The sequence below is a fragment of the Zootoca vivipara genome, chromosome 9 (genome assembly GCF_965207765.1).
Source record: "Zootoca vivipara chromosome 9, rZooViv2.hap1.1, whole genome shotgun sequence".
NCBI lineage: Eukaryota > Metazoa > Chordata > Lepidosauria > Squamata > Lacertidae > Zootoca > Zootoca vivipara.
Genome location: NC_142592.1, coordinates 40,758,210 through 40,776,612, shown reverse-complemented (window position 1 = coordinate 40,776,612; position 18,403 = coordinate 40,758,210). Strand labels below are relative to the sequence as shown.

General features: G+C 43.5%; 1 protein-coding gene across 5 annotated transcripts; it reads right to left on the bottom strand.

Moving 5' to 3' along the window:
- Positions 1-674: 674 nt before the first annotated feature.
- Positions 675-10,275, bottom strand: LOC118090707 (suppressor of cytokine signaling 1-like). Of its 5 annotated transcripts, none has more exons than XR_015945865.1 (5): positions 9,785-10,275; positions 8,468-8,652; positions 6,210-6,321; positions 3,451-3,632; positions 675-2,421 (listed from the first exon to the last, which is right to left on the bottom strand). XR_015945865.1 is itself a non-coding variant. In XM_088652068.1 (2 exons), exon 2 carries the CDS (start codon positions 2,344-2,346, stop codon positions 1,711-1,713), a length of 636 nt encoding a protein of 211 aa, XP_088508194.1. In that variant the 5' UTR covers positions 2,347-2,421; positions 3,451-3,587; the 3' UTR covers positions 675-1,710. The 5 variants fall into 5 exon arrangements, 2 of the variants coding, with proteins under 2 accessions (XP_088508194.1, XP_088508195.1); XR_015945866.1 differs by having other exon boundaries at positions 675-2,377; positions 6,210-6,362; positions 9,785-10,204; XR_015945864.1 differs by having other exon boundaries at positions 6,210-6,362; positions 9,785-10,109.
- Between the last annotated feature and the right edge of the window lie 8,128 nt (positions 10,276-18,403).

The following is an 18,403-nucleotide window of genomic DNA, read 5'->3' as shown; positions in this document are numbered from 1 at the left end:
GATTTCTCTTCTCGATATGCTTATATGCTTCTCCAAGCCTCCTGCTGTACTCCTTTGTTTGTAGCAGGAGGCATGAAAATGCCCCCAAACAACTCTGTTAATTTTAATCAAGTTGCATAAATCATGAGCGTAAAACCATGGTATAGTTTCCAAAATCCAGACTCACCACTAACACACTGAGATATCCAGATGGTGCATACAGTCTACATATATATATATATAATAAAACTGCAGAAGTCAATACATTACCATAGCTGCCAAGTATCCCGTATCCGCCGGGAAAACCCCTTTTTTCTTACTGTTTCCCGGCGGTATCCCGTTTGGCGATAAATCCCGGCATTCTCCCTTAAATTCGCTTCTTCCCGGCAGCCATTTTTCTGGTGCCGCTTTGCCCTTCAATGGGCAGCAGAAAATGGCGCCGCCGGCGCCGGAAGTTGCGTGACGCGACTTCCGGTGGCGCTTTGCCCTTCTATGGGCATCAGAAAATGGCGGCGCCGGAAGTCGCTTTTACGTGTTTCCGGTCATACGCGGAAGCGACTTCCGGCGCTGGCGCCGCCATTTTCTGATGCCCATAGAAGGGCGAAGCGCCACCGGAAGTTGCGTCACGCAACTTCCGGTCATGCGCGTGCTGCCGATCCCGGATCTTTACGACCCGGACTTGGCAGCTATGTACATTACAGTAATTGAGTTCGCTTTTATGAAACTGCTGCTTTACAAAAAGGAGGATGAACACATTTAAAGAAGAGTTCTTCCCATTTCTCCCCCACTGAATGATAGCAGCATACTTTTTTACAAGACTCACTAAATAAATACAATTAAATGCTTTTCAGGCACCTTTTTTAATCACTGCAGATTAGGACAATTACTAAATTATTATTATACTGCCTATTTGTGCCTATTTGGATGTTCAATGTGAGTTCTGTGGGGCTTGTCCCCAGGTAAGAGGGTATAGGATTATAGCCTGAGTAAGCCTAGACCTAGAGAAAAACCTCTACTTACCCTTTTACTCTGAATATGCACCTTTTACATTTCTTATTCTCAATTGAATCCCTTGTTCAATTGAATACCACTTGTTTTAGGTAGTTGGGGTTGTTTGGTTTTACTTTAATCTGATATAGATTCTTTTTAATAATTATTAAATTCCACTTAAGTGTGAATCATCGAATACAATAATCTTGACTACTGTATTAAAGACTCACATTTTTCTTATAAAATAATGCTAATCTTAAGCCAAATAATGAAGTTGCTGGGAAGTGCTAAAATAAAAGCCTTCTACTTCCTACCCTGACACAATGAGGACAGTCCCCGGTGGGAAAGAGAATTTAGGGAGATGCATGGAGGAGAAAGGCTAGAGACACTGCTGAAAAGGAGGCTTGGCTGCAGTTACAACAGTGATGTCTTCTACGACTACATGTCGACTCAAAGTGAGTTTTGTTGAGTTAAATGAAGCTTACTCGCAGGTAAGTGGTAGCAGCCTAAGTTTTCCAATAATCTCCCATATACACAGAACAATGCCTCTCTGGTTCTAGAGATCAGCATTCAACTAAGTCCTATCTCAGCATCAGATCTGTGAAACCAAGTTTCAATGTTCCATCAGGAAAGACTGGCTTAGGCAGCTGGAATACCAAGTTGTGGATGAAAGGCAATGTTTACCTCCAGCCTATAAAATGAATCTGAAACAGACCCTAAGAAAGCAAGAAAAGCAATGACTCATTCTGTTAGCGCATTGGCGGCATCAATATTTGCGTATTTTTGCCTGCCATACACATTTTGGCATTTCTGTTGCCAACGAAGAGATAGAGTCCAACAACTGCCCTGCCCAGTCCTGCTGGAAGCAGGTAAGGCACGTTGGCAGAGTTCCTGCAGCGTGGGCACAGTCCTAAGATCCCTGCAGAGGGGCTCAGAAAATACTAGAGGAGCTTCTCCCATTGCATCACAGTGGAGGGGTTTAGTCCGGGTTCCTGCCACCACTAGTTCAAGCAACCTCAGTACACAGTCCGAAAACCAGTCCTTCAGCCAAAAGTAGCCTTTGCGGAAAGAGATCCGGAGGCTGACGGGTCCAGACGGCATGCGGACGCTGAGGCTGAAAAGGCAGTTTCCCTGTGAGCTGTCTCGCAGCAAGTAGGTCCCCACTGGCTCTTGCAGTAGCCTAGCATGGGCCTCATGAACAGACAAAGGGCCCCAGTAAAATCCACTGGCCTGCAGGAGGCCAAGCGACCGTTCCACCACTTCCCATTCATGATCATGAAATGCACGGTAGTGAGACAACAATCTGGTTGACGTTGGGCTAAAAGGAGATTCTTGGCTTTGCCTCTGTGAAGCGGAAAAGCTGCCGAGTTTGTTCATCTGCCTTCTCTCCGATCATCTCTCAGAGAGCCTGCAAATCACAGGAAGATGCCACCATTGTCTTTATATTCAGTCCTGCAACACACACGCACACACACACACACACACAATGAGAGGGTAAGTTTGGGGGCCTTGGGCAAAAGGGGTGAATTTAAGGTAAGCAATGGCATATGGAAGACAGAAGCGGCTGTATCTAAATACCACTGTAAAAATCAAACAAGTAGAAAGTTGGGGAGCACTAGTATGTAGTCACTAGTACAGTCATACCTCGGTTTAAGTACGTCTCGGTTTGAGTATTTTCAGTTTAAGTACTCCGCGAACCTGTCTGGAACGGATTAATCCACTTTCCATTACTTTCAATGGGAAAGTTCGCTTCAGGTTAAGTACAGACTCCCGGAACCAATTGTGTTTGTAAACCAAGGTACCACTGTATGTAGTTTATTTCCCTACCTCAGAAGTCCACACTTGCTTTGCAAACCTGGTGCCCTTCAGATGACTGGGGACAATTGGAGTTTAAGTCAAAAATATCTGAAGGGTACCAGGCTGGTGAAAGGAGCCATGTTAGTCTCTTGCAGCAAATGGCAGCAAAGAATGGTTATTTCAACATGGTTGCCTTCAGTGTTCTGGCATGACTAATCATAGTTATGAATTGTACCAAAATAGCTCGTAACTGCCCCACTCCCAGCTTTTGGCAGAATTTGAAGTTTCCACTATCCTTTGGAATTGTAACACACATTTCAGAATAATTTCTCTGCATTTCCAAGAACCATCAAACTTTTTTCTTAACGTCTCATGGTATAAAGAACTAAACAATAAAATACTTTATTAAAACTTATTTTCAGTGCCTTTAAAACTTCCAACTGCAGGTGCTGGAGACAAAAGGCACAGATTGCTTCTGAAACAGTAATAAATGAACTAGTGGGCCCACATTTATACTATTATTGTGTCACTTTAAAAAAATGAACTCAAAATGACCGACAAGCATTAAAAACAGATAGACCCAAGACTAAAAAACAACCTAATGCATAATATGCCAGATTTGCACTAAACAGCAGTAAAAGCAAGTTTAAAATGTGTGTGTTGCTCCAAGTAGTTTGTCCATACCTTTTAAAATGTAATTCTTGCTCTGAAGATATAGGTACTAGATTTGCAAAGAAGAGCAAACAACTTCTTCTTCTTTTTATAAAAAAAGTGTATGTTGCTTCAAACCAGGAAAGGATCTGGAGCTGCTTGCATGAAAGACTACCGCTTCCTTTACCCTCATTTTCCTTTCCTGCTTCCTGTACCTGCAAAAGCAATTAATTATTATTTTTATTTTAATACAGCTGTTTTGTGCAACAGCACTTCTGTGCAACAGTAACGTTTTAAAAATAAAAATACCGTGATAGTACCTTCAGTAACAACCAGTAAAAAAGAAAAGGCCACATCCTTTCCTTTGGGTTGATGGAAGTAAACAGTGTAGCAATAGAAAACCATCACCACACATTTAAATACATTGCGTTCATGGGCAAGTAGCATGTGATCTTACACTGGGTTTTCTCCCTTTATTGAGATTTATCTGTGGATTGGGAAAATCCAAATTTAGTGGGGAGAAGTAGTAGCTGTTACTAGGATGGGGATGCTGTGTGGACACCACAAAAATCAGAGAGAGAGAGACATACACCGGTTGCTTCAATCCACATTAAACTTCCATGTGGGTGAACCCTTAGGCTGGGATTTGGCAGACCAAGGTTCAAATTTCCACTGGGGACCTCAGTGTGTTATTGTCTCTCAACCTAACCTACCTCACAGGGTTGTTTTTAAGATACCGTATTTTTCCGTGTATAACACGACTCCATGTATAAGATGACCCCTATTTTTGGAGCCCTCAACAGTTGTTGAGTTTCTTTTGTAAGTTCGCTGAGCTGTTGAGCAGTTTTTCCGAGGATTCCCCCCCACCCTCTGGCTGATGGAACTGGTGCCGTAATACACCACATACTGGCACTCACCAAATACTCTTCCTAAGCTGGAAAGAGCGGGTAAGCAGCCTCCTCTCCAACATTTCTCTGCTACCCCAGCCCTTGCTTACTTAGCATATTAACCCTTGTAGAAGACGACCCTCAATTTATCACAAAAAATTCAGGGAAAAAATGTCATCTTATACATGGAAAAATGCGGTAAATTGTGCATGCATATAACACCTTGAGCTCCTTGAAGGAAGGTAGGCTATATGGGAGATGGATTAAAAAGGCAACAATGTGAGTCCATTAGCAATGCTGATGTAAAATTAAGAGAGAATCTCTGGAGAGGAATCTAAAGCAACATATTCATATCCTAAGATGAAGCACTGATGTTAGGGGAATGCTTTTGTGGGGCATCAAAAGAAGATTAGATAGACAGACAGCTTCTTTTATGGCTTTTGATGGTTCATGCCTACTCAAGGGCACTGCAAAGGTTGCAACTATTGCTCAGGGCAGAGTCTGAAATCAGTGTTCTCTGTGTGCACAGGCACACACCAAAGGATGGGGAACAGTTTGAATTGCAAAAAGCAAACTAGAGTGGTGATGAGTTGCAAAATCAGCCCAGATCCAACTTAAGACTAGTGCCACTTTGTATATTTGTAAATGAACAGATAGAAGTAGATCCTAAAACAAAATGTTGCAGTGTGAAAAGTTTGTGTTCACGATTCCTTCCAGCCACAGTTTTTTCCAGGATACTCCATTCTGTTGCCACCCCCTCCTTCCCCTCCCCCACTCCATGCGCACACTCAGCATCCTGTGACCACTGAACATGCTCCATCTTCACTGGGTTGAGTTTTTTCTCTCTTAGTTTTTCCCCTGAAGTTGCTTTGCATTTTTGCAAAGCATGGGTTTCCCCTGGCCTGCTGACATGAATGCAGCCGTTCTCCCCACCTCAAAAAGTTTCTTTGTACTTTTGCAAAACTTGGGTTTTCCCCCCAAGCCTCTTGCTATCTCCTATTTTGCCTACATAAGGATTGTGATTCTGAGAAAATGTTCCTTTTCACACACGGCAATAAAAACACAATTTCTCCAGTTTTCTCTCCTTATAAGGGAACTGACCTGGGATTGCATTAATTCTTGACGATGTGAAAAAAACGTTGCTGAAATTATGGAATTCAAGAGCAGAGAGAGAAATGCTATGCTCTGACCAAGCTGAAAATGCTGAGTAGACGTGGACTGCGCTGCAAAATCAGTTCCTGTCAAACAGTATCACTGGCACAAAGAACAGCATATATAAACTGGGACTTTTGCACTCCCCATTTGCTCTCCTGATTTTGGGGGCGGGGAGGCGGCGGGGAGAACTTGATACTACAAAGAGAAAAGTACAGTCATACCTCAGTTTAAGTATGCCTTGGTTTGAGTATTTTCAGTTTAAGTACTCTGCGGAACTGTCTGGAACGGATTAATCCACTTTCCATTACTTTCAATGGGAAAGTTCGCTTCAGGTTAAGTACGCTTCAGGTTAAGTACAGACTTCCGGAACCAATTGTGTTTGTAAACCGAGGTACCACTGTAACTCCCAAAGTCTCACTCTAGATTGGAGCAGAAATGAAATTTGCCAACAGAGAGGCATCTTATCACACAAAGATGATACTGAAAGTCCAAACCGAGCGTGAAGAATCTTAGCTAGCAAATTTGTTGTTCTGCACTGTTGCGTGTGTGTTGAGTTTTTATGTTGCTGTGCACCATCCTGATATTCTATGAGAGGGTAGTACATAAATACTTTTAAAAAAGTAAACAAATAGCAAAAATGATAAGAGGCCGAAAAATATAGAGGCTGCAAACACTGATAAGCGTAAGAGATACAGTACTAGGGGAGAAAGCAGCAAAGCAGAACAGGAGAGAACATGCATTATCAAGTACCTTGAAAGCAGTTCTTGGAAGTGTGCTGACTCAAATTCGTATCAGAGGTTCTTCCTGTTAACAGACTAGTCCGCTCCCCAACGAAGTAAAGCCATGAAGAGGGGCTGCCAGTCTATAATTAAACCACCAGAGAAAGCCTGTTATATCTTCACACTGATTAGAAAGGCAGAGAGAGAAAACGATAGCACCTCCAAATGCACGTTACCTTTTTTATTTAGTTAGCTTACAATTATTATAAATGAATTATATGATTGAAATAATCACATTTGCCAATCTTGCAATGTTATGAGACATTTGATTATAAGTATAAAACAGCAATGAAGATCTAATCATGGTTATTTGAGGCAGCAATCTGTTCTATATAACCACTTCAATCTCAGAATGGGGTCAGCTGTCCTTACAGAAAGATAAGCATGGGCTCCACACTTAAGGAAAGATACTACCTTTGACTTATTAATTTATGCCACTGGCACCAACTCACAAGGTAGGAATCTCTGGGTTATGCAGCAGTTCTGTGACGGAACAGGAACATTATAGGAATGTGTTGCCAATGCAGCCTAAGGAGGTTCATTTGTTTTATTTCTCAATCCGAACAAGATGGCAGGTGGTTTATTCATTAAAATGTTAAGTTTTGTGAATCTTAACATTCGAGTAACATTCGAGTAAAGCATTTGTATCTACTATTTTGGTTACAATGCAGCACTCCTCATCAGACTATATTGGACAACTATTTAATACCAAAAATAGTGCACCAAATTATGCCCTACACTCATTGTGACTGACCAGATTTTGTTACAAACTAAGTTATAAATGATGCTACTCTAGGCTTGCCATATGTCAGAAAAATTCATGACATGTCCTGGTTTTCGGGTGTAAAAATGGTGCCAGGGGGAATTTTGCTGAACCGTCAAAATGTCAGGGAAAACCCAGATGCATGAGAATGCAATGGAAGAAGCAGCGTAAACAGCTCAAAAAACTTAAAATCACTATTTTGCGGATAGGTTTTCCCCAAAAAGCTTTTTTTATTTTAAAAAAGCTCAATTTTACTTTTTGAATTTAACTGTTTGAAATATGGCAACCTGCCAGCTGCTCTTGAGAACATAGATATGTTCATATTCATTTGTCACCTGCTCTCAAAATACCAATATTATACCAAATAGATATAGTCTGAACTTCGTAAATCCATATGACCCCACTTTTTTCCACACAGGAACACAGAACATAGTAGCTGCAAATTATATATTTTACTAAGGGAGAACTCACTCAAAATTCGTGCCCAAGAAATCTCACCCTTCCCCTAACTCTTCCTACCATCTTGCCCCCACATTAATGGAACGGAAGCACTTTGGAGCACATAGAGCATATTTAGCCATTTTAGGAATGCAGATAAAATGACAAAAATACTGGCAATACAGCACATTTTAAGGAAAGGCAAAGCATGTTTTGAACAATGACTGCAATGGCACTTTCCCCATTTATGTTTCCCAATAAATTTTCTAAACCAAAAATCTGCAAGCATTTTAACTTCTCACAGGGGAGGTGCTCTAGTCCCTTGACTGTTTTTGTTGTCCTTTTCTGAACTTTCTCCAGCCCCACAAAACCCTTTTTGAGGTGTAGCATCCAGTAGACAGTATTCCAAATACTAAGCAGCATTATTAGGTAACTGTCCTCCTGCTCCAAACAATCTCATCCTTTGTGCCATATAATGCAAGTACTCAGGAGTGAGCAACATAAATATTAAGCATTCAGTGGTACCAGCTTACAGCCAAGAGCCTGCTAACAAATCCAGTATTACCATACATAGAAATTCCTATATTTCAAAATATAATTTGTTACAATGCTGCCTATATTACAGCACCTGCATTTTACAATTATTTTCAGATTACTTGGCAACTAAGTGCAGGCTTCCAAGTGACCAACAAACAAACCCTTGCTTTGAAAGAAGCAGATCATGTGTTTAAAATAGGGCATGGCAATATAAGATTAGGTAGTCATTTCTCAGGGATGTGTTTGGTACAAGATCCAGCACCGAGCACAGGACTGGATTAAAGGATCTCCAATGCCCCATCCGGTTCCAATTCTATGCTTTTCTAAGCTTTGAAGAAGAACGTCAAGGGGCTCATAGTGAACTAGCCTGCGTTTAGCAAGCCTATTCCAAGTGGGAGCCCCTGAAGTGGTAGCACAATGGACAGAAGCGACACAAACTGTTCTAAGTCACATTGCAAAGACTTTAAAGCAACAATCAGATGCATACTTACTTAAGTGGCATATGTCTCAGTGAAGAAAGAGGACCCTACTTCCAAGTAAACATCTGGGGTAAGAAGACCAGGAAGAAGACCATTCAGAGGATGAAGAAAGTGGACACGGAGCAGGCTCTCTCTCACACTCTTTGTAATATTAGAACCCACAGCCATCCAATGAAGCTGAATGTTGGAATTGGCTCCTAAAAAGATGCAGCAATAACCACCAGCTTTAAAAGAGAGTTAGGCAAATCCATGAAAGATACAATGGTTATTATATCCAATGCCAAAGGCAGAGCCCCACTTAATAGGAGTCACAAGTGGGGGGTATCTCTTGCACTCAGGTCCTACTTGTTGTGAGCTTCCCATAAGCATCTGGTTGGCTACTGCGAGAACAGGGGGCTGGACCAGACTGGTCTTGGGCCTGATCCTGCAGGGGCTCTTCTTGATTGGGCAATTGCCACCAGATTTCTACAGCTTTCTAGGGTTGGCTGCTCTAAATCAAGTCCGGACTTCTAAATCAAGGGCACGGTGTTTGCAACACCAACATCTGTTCTTGTTTAACTACTTTTGCAGTCTCTCTTCATATCCAGGAGCTATTAAAAAAGGCTTTGAGGTTAGCCACGGTTTCCTTCCCGAGATGTGACTCAAATAACCCGTTTGAAGCAGGCAGGGGTAACTAACAGCACAGCTTTCCATCGGGAGGGGGGGGAGAGAGAAGGGGGAGGGGACTAGGTCTCTTTCCACCGCACGGTTCCCGCCGCCAGATTAGCTCGCAGGAACATCCCCAACTAATTGGTCCCAGATGCGGATCCTTCCGCGGCATTCCTGGCAGCCGAGCGCTTTGTTTGCGGGGCTCGCGGCTGCCTTCGAGCGCGGGAGGAGAGCCGGGCGCACCGTTTGCGTGCTTCGGCAGCTATCCGAAAGCCTTGCGCGGGGAAACAACAGCAACACTTAGGAGAACGGCCAGTTTTTTCAGTTATAGATATAGGGCTGGATCCAGACTAAGTCCATTGAACTTAGGTCCCAGTCAGGATTTAACATCAGCATCTTCTATTTCAAGGAGAGCCAAAGTTAACTTGCTTGCACCAGGGTCCTAAGCACAGCTACTCTCTAGTAAGTCTTATGAATTAGGGATTCCTCCCAGGTAAGTGGGGTTAGGTTTGCAGCTTCAGTCTGGCTCTCTTACCTTCATGACGTCGGTGGCTTAACTGGTAGGGGAACCAGATATTCCCTATACCCCCCCAAAAAACCCCTCCGCTTCCAGTCGACCCCCCCCCTTCCCGGTCTTCCCTGAAGCAGCTCAAAAAAACAAAAGGAACTTTGCATACTTACGGTACTTCATTGCACTTTGCTACAAAGCAGGGAAATCTTTTCGTTGGCTTTCCTCTTGCTGGAGAACCCTGAAAGGTTTCTGCATGGAGAAAGAAATGTACTCAATTTGCAAAACTGCGAACGCCTCTCTTTGGCTGTTTAATGGGGGGTAAATCCCCACCAAACCTCTCAGTGAAGGATAGGAGAGAAAAGTCCCGCCCGCCCCCCAATCGAGTATTAAAAAATAAGACAAGGAACCAAGTGAAGAGTAAGATTTGGGAACTGCGGAGCTCTTCCGAGCGAGAGCAACGCGCAGCTCCAGCTCCAGGCGCGCGGGCTTCCCGGCGGAGGTGGGGGGGGCAGCAGTTTTGCAGCGCGTCGCGTGCGGGAAACTCGCGCGCTGCCCAAGGAACCGGCCTCAAAGTTCCTCATTCCAGGAATAGGCACTTAAGGAACAACTCGCAATTGCCCCCCTTATTCAGAAACGCAGAGAAGGGGCGGGGGTTCTTCCCTACTCCGCTTCTTCTCCCCGCCCGTGTGACGCAACAGAAGGTGCCTATTAATGCAAAATCAAAAGAACATGTTCGAAATGAGGGGGAATGCTTGCATTAATGACCGCCAGTTGATAATTAGCATTTCCACTGCACGGATTTCGGCGCAGAAGCAGCAGGGCCCGTCTAGAGTTCCAGCCCCATCTGAGAAACTTCCATTAATTTTGTACATTGCATAGTTCTCTTGTTCGGCCATTCCTCCCAGGAGCTCAAGGTAACATACACTAGGGTCTCCCTCTCTCCCTCCCTCCCTCCTTATTTATTAAAAGCACACACACACAACACTTTATCATCTTCACAAGGATCCTGTGTTAAGTGAAGAGAGAGCAATTGGCCCAGGGCCACCTGTCCTAGTGCCTGGTGCTCTTGTGCACTTGAGGCTGCTACAGAGCGTGGCAAGCAAAATCCTACAAGCCACAAAAGCAAATTTAATGCCAAGGATTAGAAAACTGGTAGCTGGTTGCTTGTTTGCTTTTTAATGATTCAGTCGATAAATTAATTCAGTTTAAATACATTTATTAACTACTCTGTATTTTTAGCGCACATTTTTATCCCACCTTTCAAGGGTTTTTGTTTAAATGCTCAACGGCGGGCTTCCAACATACTTAAAAAACAACACACAACAACTTAAGCATCCCTTAAAACAGGGGTCCCCAAACTAAGGCCTGGGGGCCGGATGCGGCCCAATCACCTTCTAAATTCGGCCCACAGACAGTCCAGGAACCAGCATGTTTTTATATGAGTAGAATGTGTGCTTTGATTTAAAATACATCTCTGGGTTATTTGTGGGGCCTGCCTGGTGTTTTTACATGAGTAGAATGTGTCCTTTTATTTAAAATGCATCTCTAGGTTATTTGTGGGGCATAGGAATTTGTTCAGATTTTTCCCCAAAATATAGTCCGCCCCCCCCAAGGTCTGAGGGACAGTGGACCGGCCCCCTGCTGAAAAAGTTTGCTGACCCCTGCCTTAAAACAAGTGATCAGTAAAATCTCAAGCATGCAGAGCAGCGGCAGGACAGGGAAGGTCATATCTTCTTAACCAGGCACCCCCAAACTGCGGCCCTCCAGATGTTTTGGCCTACAACTCCCATGATCCCTAGCTAACAGGACCAGTGGTTGGGGAAGATGGGAATTGTAGTCCAAAACATTTGGAGGGCCGAAGTTTGGGGATGCCTGTTCTTAACCATATGACAGGTCATCAGAGCAAAGTCAAGCCTTACTAGGCAGAGTTCCATACTGTTGCTTATCCTAGGACCTATGTACCTGCTGGATGTGCTCGCTCAGCCAGGGTTCGGACCAAGGGAAGAGGCTGCCCTGCTGGTCTTAAAGAGCAGGGAGGCTCATAAGGCAGTATTTTAAGTATTTGTAGTCTGCTTTTCACTCTAGTCCCAAGGCAGCAGACAGTAACATTAAAAGCAGAGGTATCTGAAGAAGTGTGCATGCACATGAAAGCTTATACCCAGAACAAACTTAGCTGGTCTCTGAGTCTAAGGTGCTACTGGACACTTTTATTAAAAGCAGAATTACCGTAATAGCAATCAAAAATAAAATCAGAAGCAGAAGCAAAAATAAAAATAAATAGAATAATATCATGCCCCCAAGTTGTTTTCAGCTTTAAAGGGTTAAAAAATCAGCACTTTGAATTGTGCCTGGAAACAAGTCTAGAAGCTGATGCAACTATTCTAACAGAGGTGTAATGTGCCGCCGCCCCCGCCCCCCCCCCCAGAACTAGCTCCTGTTAACATACTATCACATTCGGTGCCAATGACCCATTTCTGGATGTTTTTCAGAGGTGGTCCATGTAGAGCACTTTGCAGTAATCTGGTCTTGATAGAGAAGAAAGGGGGGGTCACCATGGATCACTCCAGGTGTTTTTTTAAGCCGGAAGTCAACTCTGGGACCTCTCAGGTGGGCGCCATTGCCATTCTAAGAAAACAAGGGAGGTGTTCAATGGAGAGTTCCGGCACCTCTTTTTCTAGAAAATTGATAGATCTGACTTCTGTAGGAACAGATGCAGCTGGAACAGCAGTTCAGGGTGACCAAAAGCGCTCTTGGCAGCAGGCAAGAGTTGAGGTTTGCGAGTAGTTGACTTCGTACCTCCTATGTATCCTTTCCACATCATTGGACTTCACAAACTGAGAAGTATTCATGGCATGGGGTTGCTGAAGTTCTATCCACTGGATTTGCTCTAACTGTGGCATCCAAGTTGTATCAAATTGTACAGGGACCTAGGAAGTGGAAAAAATGGGCAGAGAGAAACGTTTTTCCTTCTCCCTATTACAACCATCCAGTGAAGCTGAATGTTAGAAGACTCTGAACAGGCAAAATGAATTAATTACTTTGCACAATGCATAGTCAAACTAGAATTCATTACTACAAGAGGTCCTAACATGAAGTCTAGTCTAGGCCTCCTTGGATTAATAATGAGTTTTTCTCCATCTCTAGTCTCCATCATGCCTACCGTTTCATCAACCCAAGTTTTGCCTGGTGGGTGGGGATGCTCAGGAGTACCTTCTGTCAACCACCCAGGCCATTTCTTGATTCCAGAGATCAACCAAGGTTTTGACAGAAACACCTGCCAAGGAGACAAAACAATCCTCCTGAGTCATCAAATGGTTTCTGGGCTTCTATATGTTTCTACCCTACTTGTGCAATTGCTGCCTAGGATTTTGAGTCTCTGGATAAATTAGCAAAAGCTAGAAATCTCTAAATAATACTGAAATTCAATGCATCTGAAATATGCTTGTAACCAGTGTATATGGTGCTGGTACTAACCATGAGGTATAATAAATGCCACACTTTTAACTTTTTTTTTGGGGGGGGAGCTGCCAGTACTGTATATCCTGGAGTACCCCCAGAAAAAAACCTGCTTCTAATATTACCCAGACAATTATTATTTGGAATATATTCATTAAAAAATTGTAACACCGCTATATACCTGGGATTGTTTAAAAAAAGAAAGAGGTCTGTAGCTCTTTTTAATAAGTAGATTTACACTACATCTTTCTCTTTACAGGTTCCTTTAAGAATCCTTATATTTTGGTAAGTGAAAGATTGAGCCAATTTTCCTCCTGCCAGGAAGCAGATTAGTGGGTCTTTTCACAGAAGCTCCTCCCCTCCTCCTCTAGGACCAAACCAGTTCATTAAGGAACTGTGACAAAGGCTTTCCAGGAAAGTGATTCCTTTTTGATGCTGGTAGAGAAAGAACCAAAGCCCATGACACACAAGTCTCCCTGTCCAAATGTGTTACCATGCTTGTTTGATCCCTATGTCCCTATACATGTCTGAAACCTACTTTTCTTTTCAGATAGGAAGCCCATCCAGAACCCAAATGGCTGGTGGGATTTTGCTGTGGTGCCAGAGTGGTCACGTATTAAGTCAGGTATTTCTGGGGGTACTCAAGGATACACAGTACTGGCACCTTCCCCCACCCCCCAACACTGGTCAAAATCGTGGCACTTACTGTAACAATGTCGTGGTGAGTATCAGCACTGGGTATAGGGCAGGTAAAGACAAAGCTGAGCAGAAAGAGGGCTTGCAAAACCCCAAGTAAAGCTCCTATATGGTGCTTTGTAAGCCCCAACAATCAGCTGATCATCAGTGCTTGCAAAGCACAGGGCTGTGCCTTTGCCGGTTTAATTGCAGACCACATTGGCAAAATTGGGCCACCTGATGTCATTGTGATGCCAGATGATTGGTATGGAAACCTTTGCTTTTTGCCACTCAATATTTTACTTGTGCTGGAGAACAGTCTCCTGTCAGTCCAGTGCAGCTGGTGCCCCAAAACTAGTATGTTTAACCAGATCAGTAGGAGCACAAGAGGAACTCTGTAGTTTCAGTATCCTATACAATTATCTTGTACAATTCCTGGGAGGGAAAGAGGAAATCAGAGCTTTTCCAGAAAAGGGATTTTATTCATGGAGCAACTGCAAGACCAATTACCGAAAACTACGGTAACCCAGATGGGAGGGGGAGGGGAAGCAGCAGTGCGCCAAATGCAGTATAGTGTATATGGAGACAAAAGGGTGAGAGCTGGAAGCACTGACAAGAGGGAGAAATTAGGGGGGGGGAGGGTACTGGTTAGTTTTTAAACTTTCCTTCCTTGCAATTTGTCAAAAGCACTTCAGCAAAAGAGAGAGGGTAAATCCAAGGGCAAATGAAGCTCATGTTCCCAGATTGTAGCAAGAAAACACCATGGAGTACACTGGTGCAAAGTCATCACCAAACAGTGGCTTCCAGGAGTAAGTTAGGCAACGTGTGTATGGACCAGTTTGTCCAAAAATGTATGAAAGTCCAAAGGTTCATGAATTCCAGAGTTGCTTTAAGCCAGTATTTGAAAAAGCCAGTCCAATAATGCATCTGTCAATAGAAGTGCTTTTGAAATCGTGCTGCATTCGGAGAGGGGGGTGGTCCAAGGTCAGTTATGGACAAAAAACCCCTATTGCTCATTCTCAATACTGTAGAGAGGTTCTAGTCACTGTGTATGTGCATGTTTGGTGCTAGGTAGAAGATCACACAGAAGAGGTCAGTCTCTTGGTGTTACCTATTAACCAGTGAGCACTGTATTATTTTGACTGAATTGGGATGCAGAAGAGAAACTGGTCTTGCAATGTCTTGATAGTCAGCTGTGGGCAAGTTGTAGATTGAGAGATGATATAGGAAAGCAAAAACACAATGGTGCTGAGCTAGTGTTCTCTAGCAGCAGATTATGTGTTTCTGAATGCCCACTGTTGGATTGACCAAGGCATGAATTCAGGACCACCTTCATCAGACTTGGATACCTCTGTCTTCATATCCTTCCCTGTTTTATCTCCCTTCTGTTGTATTTCATATTGATAGTTACTCAGGGCAGGGACTTGTTCTCTAATACTTAAAGCACCATGCACATTGATAGTGCTATCATTAATCAATCCATCAGCCAATCTGTGTGGACCAGGACCCCCAAACTGCTCAACTTGTTCTATGTGCAAAAGGAGCCTTTGGGGTTCCGTTTCTCAAACAGTACCCCTCACATTGCCCCACAACAAATTTATTTTGAAAATGAGGGATGTCAAAAAGTAGCTTGTTATGTGTTTCTGCTATTCAAAGAGCAAAAATAGAAATGTCGCAAGGCAATGGATTAAAGTAACAAGAAATTCCGATTAGACATCAGGAAGAACTTTCTGACTGTAAGAGCTGTTCAGCAGTGGGACGGACTCTCTCAGAAGTTGGTGGACTGTCCTTCTTTGGAGGTCTTTAAGCAGAGGTAATAGGCCCTTGCCTTTTCATAAGTTCTCCCCCACCTTCCTAAGAAGGGAGAGTGCTCTTCTGTTTCGGTCCTGCGTGTCAGTTTCCCACAGGCATCTGGTTGGCCATTGTGAGAACAAGATGGTGGACTAGATGGGCCAGCAGGCTCTCCTTATGTCCTTATATAAAGTTTGTTAAATAAAATAAACACTATTTATAAATATAGCAAGAATGGTGAAATTACAGCAGGATCTGGGCACCGACACCTTTCCATCCTCCCTCCCTCCCTCTCTCCCTGTCACCACACATATATTGTATAGAACACAGCCCACAATACTTGGTGACTGAGATGGACAGGGTGGCATGGGTATACATTGACTGGAATGACAATTCCATCTTACTTCAATCCTTTCAGTGGGTCAGTGTGGCTCACTGCACCTCTCTTGGGAGGGAACACATAGGCTGCAACTCTGTTCTCTATCACCTCCCTGCTGCTCCTTGCCTGTCAACAGCTGCTGCCTGAGGCAGCTGCCTCACTCTGGCTAAGGCTAAGGGTAAGTCTGGCTCTGAATGCAGGAGATGTTGCTTCATAAGAGATTTCCTGTTGATGCTTAATCTGATGCTCCATCTGTTAAGTATATTACATTCTGTTAAGTATATTACATTCACTTTTCCGAGCCTGTTCCCTTAAATGAACATTGATTCCCTTGTTGATGATGTGATGCTTAGATCATTCAGCTTGTCCAGTAAAAATCATTTACTAGGATTATTTTGAATGAAGAGGTGTGTAGTATTCATTGCTTTCCAGTAAGGTCCGAGTTCCACTAAGAGCTGATTGACTTAGTGGAACTTGGATCTCATGGGAAAGCTGCTAAATACCACACACACACCTGATCTATTCAAAATAATCGTTGCAAATGAGTTTTACTAGGATTGATCTAGTTTTTAAAGTGTTGACTCAGTGTTGGGCAACCTCTCAATTATTTGCCGGCTAAGCCTGTCAGGTGATGTTTCTATGGACTATTAAGCTAGAGCTGTGTTTGCACCAGAGCCTTGCCTGTCACAATTTCCTCTCAAAAAGTGTGGGGAACCATGCATTTGTGTTAAACAAATGTGAAAAGGAGAAACAATAACTACTTTCCACACTGGTCTCCAGTCTTCGTTCTGGCAAGGCTCATGTGCCTAACCATAAATTCTGTTCCAACAGGAATTCAGAAGGTAAAGCTTTTCCTGGCATGCACAAGAAGCAGAGGACATTTCATCTACTTCTGATGACACAACAGGCCAGGGCACTGCTAGAAGAAAGTTGGCAGCTACAACTCCAGCTCAGAAATGAAAATGTTTCACTGGCCACATGACTTTTGCTGCGCTGCAAACAAGAGAATGGAGCCTTTTACTGTACCTCTGTGGATTGGAAGCTGGTATGAATCCTTAGTGACTCCTGCTGTTCCCCATCACTTTTTGCTTGCAAATTATAACGGGACAGCAATTCTATTCAACTTTCAAGGCTAAACTCACCTGTAGTGGCCACCAGGGGAGGCTACATTGGACCATTGGAGCTGTTAGCTTCAATGTATTTCGTTAAGAGCAAAATTTCTCTCATTGTGACAAGACGGCTTGAATATAGCCAGGAAACTGAGGTTTTGGATGCAGTGCTTATAGGGATAACAATGTGTATGCATGTGTGTGAAGGCTAGGCTACCAATATCAGGGATGGAAACGTAGTATCCAAACTGCAGCAGTTTAGCTCAGTCAGAGAAGCTGAAAAAGGTGCATGGGGTCCTTATTTTCCCTGCAGCAGGGAAACTATCATCCCTGGAGTGGAACATAGCTATAATGTCCCCAAAGGCCTCATCATCCATCCTCTCAGACTTTTCCAGGTCAGCCACCTTAGGCTCAAGGGAACAAAATTATTTGTAGAGAGTAGGGTTGCCAGACTCAATAGAGCAGTGTTTCCCAACCTTGTGCCTCCAGATGTTCTGGGACTACAACTCCCATAATTCCTGACCACTGGTCTTGCTAGCTAGGAGTGATGGGAGTTGTAGTCCCAAAACATCTGGAGGCACAAGGTTGGGAAACACTGCAATAGAGGACAGGAGTTCTGTGCCTTTAATTGCCCTGCTCTCTTTTGAGTCTGGAAACCTTAAAGAGAAACCAGCAGACCCTTTGCTTGGAAATTAAACAAAGGGTCTGCTGGTTTCTCTTTAAGGTTTCCAGACTCAAAAGAGAGCAGGGCAATTAAAGGCACAGAAGTCCTGTCCTCTATTGAGTCTGGCAACCCTAGTAGAGAGCCAGGGACTCATTGCACCTTGGACACACACAGCTTCTGTCCAACAGGTAGATAGTTGTACATGTGACAGACAGCGCAAAACAGTGGAAATGTATAAATGAAGATGGTAAAATATTTTGCACATTTCAAGCTATAGGCCTACCAATGACGGGTGCTGATTTCAACCCATGATGCTCCTTGCTGCACCATTTCGTAAGCCAACTTCCTTTCAGGCCCCTGGTCATGATCAAACATCCCAGTTACAACTTACATTTTACAAGGCAACCCCAAGCTATCCTATTTTCTGGGAAGCAAGTTCGGCAATGTTCAATGAGATTTCCTCCATGCAGTCTTATCCTGTGCAAACTTACCTGGCTTACGGGGCTTTCTTCCAACTAAACATGCAAAAAGCCCGCGCTGTGAAAATAGGATTTAATTCTTGTGTAGGATTGCATAGGACGCGCTCTGAATTCCTAGAATTCAAAGGGAATCCAGAGCAAGGAAGAGGCATAAGGAACGAGCGCTCGGTCCCTTTAAGAGCTGCAAGCTTGCTCTTTGCATCTCGCTGCACAGAGGGAAGTCTTTCTGGTTCCGG

Excerpts from the sequence above, each read along its gene's own strand:
- LOC118090707 (XM_088652068.1), bottom strand. The coding sequence starts at position 2,346 with ATGAACAAACTCGGCAGCTTTTCCGCTTCACAGAGGCAAAGCCAAGAA.